The following is a 9843-nucleotide window of genomic DNA, read 5'->3' as shown; positions in this document are numbered from 1 at the left end:
CTCAAGATAAGAGTAGTTGTGGACCGCTATAATTTGACGATTATCTACCCAAGATAAGAATAGTCCAATGGAAGGTCATACTCTGTGAACACTCGGTTGGAGTATGTACCCCAGGAGACAATGATGAATGGTGTCTATACATCATTGATCTCACCAGCATTGTGCTCTGATCTTGTGGAGAGATAAAGTTCTTAGACGAGGCCTTGCTATGTGACAATGTTGGTTAATATGATGCTAGACAAATAAGTTACCAATTGGACTCTTCTTATGAGATCTCTTCAGATTGAGAATGACCATGTACATCTTATGAATACCTCCCTAGTTGAGAGGGAGTGTTGAAAAATGTGTAACTGGGTTCGATATTCATAAGTGTGAAATTTATTCTTGTAAATATAAAATGAAAATAAGTTATTATTATTATTGGAGCACAGGTTTCATGCTCAAGTTACTTTATCTTATAGTTCAAGCGCCCATTGAGTGCTTCTAGGGTTTGTCCTAGGTATAAGAGTCATTAGCATATATTGAAGACCCTATGGGCACATTATAAATTGTAAAGAAAATTGTATTTTGTCATTAAAGTGTCAAAATACCTCTAAGATCAAGTTGACTTAATGAGTTGTCAAGTCGGCCTACATGAAGAGCCACGTCCACCCTTGAAGAAGCCTAAATATAAAGGAACACGTCCTCCACTTGGATCACTCACTCACTCATCTCTTATGTGAAGAAGCAGAAGAAGAAGAAGTCGAAGAAGGAAGCGTGAAGAAGAGGAAGTCGAAGAAGTCTAAGTGTTTTTAGGCCTTATCTATCTCTCTTGGGAAGATCGAAGTTAGGGTTTATGTGCTGGGATCTCTTGCGATTCGATTTTGGAAGAATAAGAGAAGGGAAGGCAATGGAAGGTATCTTAGGGAATCTTAGCAGCCCTAAGACTCAAGGCAAGGCAAGTGAAGTCAAGAGGAAGGCTATTAGAGGGAGATCAAAGTCTACTAGAGAAGCAGCAGCAATTGCAGTAGTTGTTGGGGAGAAAAATTTCGGATCTACTGGGAGGTCAAAGATATTGCAATAGGAGGTCGTGGTAGACTTGATCTAAGAGGGTATTTGTCTGAGTCTCTAGGTCATGGTATTCATCAATTGAAATATCTAAGAAAAGAAGAGATTTATGGGTTTTCCCCTCAAGAGGAGGGGTTTTGTCCCTGGCTTGCAACCTATATACTGTGTCACTATTCTTACTATTTTGGTAGTTGTTTGATGTATTGCACATTGGAATAATAACGAACAAAGCTAATAAGTAAAAGATAACATAAACGATTATCAAGTTAAGAGAATTAACGTATTCATTGCCCTATTGAATTCTCAACAGATTATCATATCACGATGGATGGATTGGTTAGATTTAGGGATAGGATATATGTGCCAGATAGTTGTGAGCTCAATAAGGTGATCTTGGGAGAGTTCCATAAGAAACCATATTCAAATCACCCGAGTTATCAAAAGACACTAACAACAGTAAATAAATTCTATTATTTTCCAAATTTGAAGAGAGAAGTAGTAGAGTTTGTGGCTAGGTGCTTGGATTGTCAGCAAGTGAAGGCAAAGTGCAAGCATCCAGGTGGAATGCTACACCCGATTCAGATTCCATAGTGGAAATTGGAGGTCATTTCCATGGAATTTATCATAGGTTTGTCGAGGACATTGAGACATCATGATTCCATCTTGGTAGTGGTGGACAGGTTGAAAAAGGTGGCACACTTCTTTCCAGTGAAGTCTACATTCTTAAAGAGTGATGTAGCACAAGTCTTCGTCAAGGACGTGGTCAGATTGCATGGAGTTACGAAGAAGCTTATGACAAACAAGGATGCGAAGTTCACTTCCAAGTTTTGGAAGGAATTATTTGCGAGTTTGGGCACAGAGTTGGCCTTCAGTACAACTTATCATCTACAGACAGATGGACAGATAGAGAGGGTCAACAGGATATTGGAGGATGTGTTGAGGATGTATGTGATGCATCAACAACGGAAGTGGGAAGAGAACCTCCACTAGTAGAGTTCGCTTACAACAATGGGTATCAATAATCTTGAGACACTTTATGGGCTGAGTTGTAATTCTCATATTAGTTGAAGTGATCCACTTAACAGGGTGTTGATTGGACCATACATGTTGGCGGAATTGGAACAGGAAATGCAGGTAATCAAGAAGAATCTGAAAGCAGTATAGGATAGGCAGAAGATCTATGTAGATCAAAACAAGTTGTTTAAGGAGTTTCAGGTTGGGGAGCATGTGTACTTGCGCATCAAGCCGAAGAAGAGCTCCTTGCAAATTGGATCGTGTGCCAAGATGACACCCCAATTTTGTGGACCTTTTAGGATTATTAAGAGGATTGGGCCAGTAGCTTATCAACTTGCATTGCCTCCAACAGTGAAAATCCATGATGTTTTCCATGTGTCATTGCTTAAGAAGTATGTTAAAGATGTTGATCATGTGATTGGCTGGTCTGTATTACAGGTGGAGCCAGAAGGAGAATTACAGCCAGAACCGCAGTACATTTTGTAGAGAAAGATGCTTATGTTCCAGAACCAAGAAATCAAGCAGGTTAAAGTGAAATGGAAGCTCTTTGGGCCTGACAAAGCTAAATGGGAGATGGTGGATCTGATGAAGACTATGTATCCTTCCTTATTCGCTAGTTGAGTGGATGTTTAGGTATATGTTTTTGGTATTTGTTTTGGGTACATGTTTTGGTAATGTTTTGTATATGTACATATATATATGGATGTAAATGTTTCCATGAACTATGTTATAAAGCTCAAATAAGCGGTATGGGTCTTATGTCATTATGATGTTATACTTGTTATCTTGTCATGTTGGTTTTCTTCTCAGCAGGATGATCATTGTAAATACTGCAACAAGCTAAGTTGTAAATTTCCATGGGTAGTATGTTTTGCTTACAACAACCTTGTTGGTTGTAGGTGTTGTTGAACACTGAGGATGGTGTTCCCCTAAGGGGGAGGATTCTGTAACAGCCTTGGTAAAAAAATCCATGTAAAAGTTAATAAAGGAAAAATATTTACCAAGGTCATGGGACACTTACTCCAAGTTAAATGTTGGGAAAACGCATAGTTATGGGGATCACTGGTGATTAATTAACATCTAAGAAAATTGGCAAAGGCAATGGAAAAGACTTGGGAAAGGCAAAATGACATTTTGGCACATTTATTTATGAAAATAATGGAAATTAGGAGAAAAGGGAGGTGAAAGGTCACAGGTTGCATGTGAGGAGGAAAATGAAGGAAAATAATGGAAAATGAAGAAAATAGAGACCTCATTAATAAAAAGGCTTCTGAGGATTAGTTCATAGACTTTTGTTAGTTCAGTTTTGGAGCTCTCTCTTTATTCTCTCTCTCATACTCTTGGACACTTACAGTTTTCTTGGAGCACTCTTGGAGGAGTGTGGCATGCTTGGATTTTTTGAGCAAGAAGGCAAAGGAAGAGCAGGAAAGCATAAGAGGACATCGGGATCAACAAATACAATGAGTTTTTCTTGCAGGTACAAAGTTGCATGTATGTTTTCCTCACTAGTTTGTTTATTGGTCATGATCTGTCATTGGCATGGAGGATTGCCTGGATTCACAGTGGATTTCCCTAGCCTTGCCATTTCCAGGATAGCTATTGTGTTGTGGGTTCATTTTTTTTCTTGGTTGGTTCTCATGTTTCCTTTAGCTTGGGTTGAGTTACTAGTTCCTTGGAAGCCTTGGTTGGACAAATGCTCTAGAAGCCATTTAACAACTTGAGTTGAGTTACTAGTCTTGGAAGCCTTGGTTGGACGAATGTTGTGAAAGCCCTTGGTGGGTTGAGTTACTATTCCTAGAAGCCCTAGTTAGACAAACGCTCTAGAAGCCCAGTGGATGCTGTGGGTTGAGTTACTAGTCCTGGAAGCCTTGGTTGGAACAAACACTCTAGAGCCCTGGAAGGCTTGGATAGAGACTGATCTGGTGATGGTTTATGATGTCCATTTGTGAGGTGGAATCACTGTTTGATGAGTTGAGGTGGTTTGGCCTCTAAAAGCCCTGGTTCGGCTTTGATGGATTGTTCCATGAGATCCCACATTCATGCTTAGAATATGGCATGTGGGTGATTGGTTGAAGAGAGATTTGGCTCAGCCATGTCTACGGTCGGGTTGTTCATGGAAGTCCCACACTTGGTTGGCCTTTGCGTCATTAATATGAGGTTATTTCTCCTTGTTAATTCATGAGTATTATACTGGTTTATATGGTTGTTGTTTCCTTGGTATTTCTGTTGTTATTATGATGGTTATGAACATGTATTATGACAATGGCTATGTATGGCTCTCATCATTTTTTACTTGTAAATGAATGAATAATGTATCTATGACCTAATAGATGAAACTGCAGCTAATGTGTTGAGGCATCAATGCTTCGTAGTGATTCTCAGATAAATATGAGACCCCTATGCTTAGTTCTACTATTAAGACCTATAGCTTTCATGTTTGTGAAATGTTTAATGAAATACCTGTCATGGCTAGTAGGGGTCCAATCTAGTCCTTGTCAATGTTTTTGCAAATGTATCATTTTTCTATTGTGTAAATTCATCTCTAAAGGTGTCATTGAGTTTTGGGTAGTGACTTGGGTCTAGGCCTTAAAAAGTGGCACAAATCTTGGAGTCGCAAGCATGACACTGGGAGAAAAATTCCCTGGATGCTCAATTTCCCTTGCCGTGGTAGCGTCTGGAGCCTCCTAGACGCACCTCGGTCCATATCAAGGGATCGTTCAGGGTTTTGATGCACTAAAACTTCAGTTGGTCTGAGGGGCTAGTTATTTGAGTGATTGGGATGGATCTTGGAAGTTCTGTTGATGATGTGGAAAGTCTGTGTGATGTGTTTCATCGGTTCCACTTCCTTAACTAACACATAGGGAGTTGAATCATATCATAGTAACTTCTCGTCAGATGTTTACCCTGGTTGGACAGTTACTTGGGTAGATGTGGGAGGAGGGTGTTACACATATGCACATGAAGGTTGGAATTAAACACTCAACTGAAACATATAAATTCAAGGTTCATTGACTGCATATTCAACTCCTTTTGGGTCCAATCAGTGGCACATGTCTGAGTCTTTGATGAATCTTGAGGAGTCGTTTTTATGCTTTTTGTGGCCCTAATTTATGAAAAGGTACAGTGTGCATTAAAGTTCCTAGAGTTGGACATGACTAATATATGGGATCATATTTGGTCTTATTCAGAGATGAGTTTTCTTTTGTGTATCTTGGTTCAATCTAAACTAAGGTCACTAGTTTATTAGTCGGTTGAGGTAGATTCATGCCCTAATTAGAGAAGTGACTTGGCTAGCACTAGGACTTTCACTATCTAGGATTTGCAGAAAGTGTAATGTTGAAGTTTGAGTTAGAAACAAGACCAACAAAAGATTAAGGCCAGTGAATAGTGCTTTGGTATATTCTAACCATCATCAGATCAATAGGAATCTACGAGGTCTGTAGAACTTAGTAAGATCTATCCTCTAAACATCGCGTGGGAAAACAATAGTATATTCACTAGATTTCTCAAACCTGTAATAGCCCAAATTACTTAATAGTATTAAGATAATTATGTTGGAGGCATTTCTAGAAAGCAGATCTTTGTTCCTAGTCTTGACAAATCTTTTGGAAAAGTTCTAGCTGATAAAATACTAATTTCTAGCTTGATTAAGGACTAATTTCAGGTCCATCCGAGAGTATACTGCTACAAAGTGCAGTGCAATAGTTGATGATGTTAGCATTAACAGTTAGGGTTTTTTGACCATAAGCTCCAGGGTTGATATATTAATTTTGGGGTCATGTACATTGCTATTTATAGCTGATACATTGAAGCATGTGATTTGTTTGAGCAGTGCTATGGTCTCACAAGAGAAGAATTGTATCGCAGAGATTAGATGGACTATGGACCATTGGGAAGAAGCAGAGGTAGTGACATTGTAGTAGTGGTAGTACCATGATGACAATAGCATAATTTTGAGAATGATATGATAAGAGCAGAGGCACTACAATGGTGTTATTGGCAACCATTTATTTTTAGTTTTGAGCATAGGTGGATCAAGTCTGAAAATTGTGAAACGTGGTTCGCTTGTTGAATAGGGTGACAAGGTGGTGCTAGGGTAGGTTGGAGCCTATGCAGGGCATTGGAGCGTCCTTTCAGTCAGAGTTGATAAAGCAAAGGCATTGGAGCATCCTTCCAGTTGGAGCTGGTAAACTAGGCGTTAGCGCTAGTAAACTAGGTGTTAGAGCGTCCTTCCAGTTGGAGTTGGCAAGTCAGGGAGTTGGAGCTTCCCATTGTTGTAATCTTGAAAGGATCTATATTAAGAAGCATTCAGTGGTTTTTCTCCTAGAATGCTTTCCACCTAAAATCTTGTACTTATTGTCTTCACTGTTGTGCATTATTGAATGGTGTTGTTAACGGTTTATGTTTAATGTGATGCTAATGATAATTAATGATCTATGAAGCTAAATTGATTAATTGAAGACAAATACTTATCACGCCCCTCTAAGTGTTTCCAACTCAAACAATGTTGGTGTGGGGTCTGAATGAGGCCAGACCCACACACAAAGAATTTGATGAGGAGGCTCGAATATATATATATATATATATGCACACACACATACACACTTATATGCCTATTCCACATCCATCTCTGCCTCCACCAATGCTCGATATCGACTCCTTGCAGAAGATCTCCTTGAAGGGGTCGCAGTTGTACACTCTGAGGCCTCGCTATCGATCTCTGCTGTCGACTTACTCCACTAAGGTTCAACCATTGATTGGCTCGAGAAAACGTTTGTGCAAAATAGTCCCTGTGTGGAATAAGTCATCCGCCAGGCAAAGATGCATAGAAAAAATGTGGCAGTTGTCTATAACGACTTTTTGAAAGTTTTTCCGGCAAGTTTTTCCGGTCGAAATCCGGCAAGAATTTATTGGAATCGCAAGTTTGATAGCTAGTTTCTGCACAATGAAAGCGTCCCAGGGTTTTCAAGGATGCTGAATCCAAATATGCAGTTAAAAAACCATTTTAACTGCAACAAATCAAGATTTAACCTCAATTTCTTCCGCCGGATTCCGTCACCGGAATCTCCAAAAAATCGCATTATAGACAACTCCAAAAATGTGTAGAGACCAACATAACAACAAATTACGGAAATGATTGTGAAAATGCATTCTCGAATAACAACAAAAGTGGAGCCTATAGTAACTACCAAATAATAAAAGTAGTAACTCTCGTTAATTATTAAATCCATTCCAACCATACAAATTGCGAAGCCTAAATTAAATAAAGGATTTCTAAGAAATCTTGAAAAGCGTATTGTATTTGAGGTTTGTCAAATTCCATCCTTGTTAGCGAAGTGACCGTCGTCGGTGTGATTGGGCACACAAAGAAGCGTTGTATATTCACACCTTCCCTACACTCGACTCCAAGTAACGCATAAGAGCACAAAGCCAAGCCCAGCCCAGCCCACTCCTGGTGTCCCAATGGCTTCATGAATTTAGGCGTAGTTGTCAACAACCCTGCCCGCTGTCCCAGGTCCTTTTTTGGCGAGTATCGAGCCCTGGTCCTGGTCCTCGCCCCGCGGCCAAAAACCCATGGAATCTTCATATTCCAAAATTACCCAACACGGTCTGTGAGAAACAAAACCCCAATCCCCCATTTTGGCAGATTTGCTTTTGATGTCCGAAGATTTTTTATTTTTTATATACAGTGGGAATAAGGGATGGTAGACACACGGGAAAAGGAAAATCTGTTCTATCGAAGGTTTGTTCTGAGAGTGATCAGCACCAGGCGGTTCTGGTTCCTTCTGTTCGTGTCAATCTATGGGATTCTCATATGTTCGCTGTGGAAAACCGTGAGATCCGTGCTCAGATGGCAGTCGGGTCTGCAGGAGCAACCGAGCGTGGGTTGGCCGGCGCTCTACGCCTCGGTGCTGCTGGGTGCTGTCTTCGGAGCTCTGGCCATGGTGGCTATGCTCGCCGCTACAGTTCCGGCCATGCTTATAACGTGGATTACAATACTCGTCCTGCTCACCTTCGCCGGGAAGCCCAGGGATTTGCTGGTATTGGAAGGCAAGAGGATTACTAAAGATATAGGGTCTTTTGCCTGCAAGATTATGCTTAGAGAAGGGAATCTTATTGCCGTGGCCTGTGCGCTGCTCAGTTTTTTTCTTCTCATCCACCGACAGGATTGAAGGGCTTTTATGTTTATGTTAAGGATTTTCCGTATGCGCTCACAGTTCTGGAGATCTGTTGCATCCCGGAGAGCGGCTGAAATTCTAGGAGGATCCATGGTTTGGGATGTTATTCTTCTCTTCGTCAAAGCTTTCCCCGGCGAGAGGTCGAGGGTTCGATCCCAATTCCTGCTTCCAAAAGAGTTTGTGTTGATATTTGCCTTTAATCTATATTTTATACTTTCTGAATAAATATATATATTGTTTGTCTTCATTCTATTTGCCTAGTGGTAGTGTTCGCCTTTCATGGAATCTTTCCCGGATCTTGGTTGTCCAATATTGTGAATATTAATGCGAATGATAGCAAATTACTCATATCATTTTATTACTTTTATCTATCCATTGTTTGGAATAATAACTTTAATTTAATTTTATTTTTATCTTACGTTTTATTATTATTGGAGTTATCTAACGAGGAGGCGGAGGAATTTTCTGGATGGTCAAAAGTGGTCACAATCTAGGCAGAAACATTTCAATTTTTTTTTGATAGAGACTGTTTGAATCCTGTTTTTGATGTTGGAAATGGATTTAGCACCATCAAAAACGTCTAAGACACTTAAAATTTTGAAATTTAACTTCTATAACTTGGATTTACAAAAATCCTCCTGGATTTTCTCTAAATATGACTAGAATTTCCATAACTTTTCGGACAATTCTTCGGGCTAATTAGACTACAACCTTATTATTCAAACATTGTATGAAATTTCAACGCCTATAATTGAAAAATGAAATTAATTTAATTTCGATTTGATTTGATTTGTGTAAACTTTTAATGCAAATATTTGGCAAATGGAATTGGAATTGGACTTGGAATTGATTACAGAGTTTGAGTTACGACCCTATCCTATCATATTTGTGAAATTTTAATGCCACATATGAAATTGGTAGAACTATATCACATTTGGTGGTAAGGACAGGAAATACATGTACATATATTGTCATAAACCTTCTTGGGGAATTCAAAATCCCATTAACATTAAAAATAAATATGATTTTGCAAATAGGGTATCATTCCTATATATATATTAAAAAATATATTATCATATTTGTGGTGAAATTTTAATGCCACATATGAAATTGGTAGAACTATATCACATTTGGTGGTAAGGACAGGAAATACATGTACATATATTGTCATAAACATTCTTTCTTTGCGAATTCAAAATCCCATTAACATTAAAAATAAATATGATTTTGCAAATAGGGTATCATTCCTATATATATTAAAAAATATCTTATCATATTTGTGAAATTTTAATGTCACAAATGAAATTGATAGAACCATATCACATTTGGTGTTTAGGACAGGAAATATATGTACATATATTGTCAAAAACATTGTTTGGGAATTTTAAATCCCATTAACATTAAAAATATGATATGATTTTGCAAATAGGGTATCATTCCTATATATATTAAAAAATGTCTTATATATTTACTTAGAACTGATTTAGGAATACCGAAAAAAAATGATATTTCATATTTGTATTAAAATATAATTTATATATTTATTTAGAAGTTATTTAGGAATACGGGAAAAAATGTGATGTTTTATATTATATATTAAAAT

At 38.4% G+C, this 9843-nt stretch overlaps 1 protein-coding gene across 1 annotated transcript; it reads left to right on the top strand.

The window, feature by feature from the left end:
* Window positions 1–7390: 7390 nt before the first annotated feature.
* Window positions 7391–8487, top strand: LOC149228699 (uncharacterized). The gene has a single exon (XM_089378329.1). The coding sequence runs from the start codon at window positions 7764–7766 to the stop codon at window positions 8232–8234; it is 471 nt and encodes a 156-aa protein (XP_089234455.1). The 5' UTR covers window positions 7391–7763; the 3' UTR covers window positions 8235–8487.
* Window positions 8488–9843: the final 1356 nt, after the last annotated feature.

This window comes from Pinus tabuliformis, chromosome J (genome assembly GCF_031772625.1).
Source record: "Pinus tabuliformis cultivar Carrire ecotype Pingquan chromosome J, CPIR1, whole genome shotgun sequence".
NCBI classification, from domain to species: Eukaryota; Viridiplantae; Streptophyta; class Pinopsida; order Pinales; family Pinaceae; genus Pinus; species Pinus tabuliformis.
Note: the sequence above shows the minus strand (reverse complement) of the source record. Positions and strands in the feature narration are given on the sequence as shown.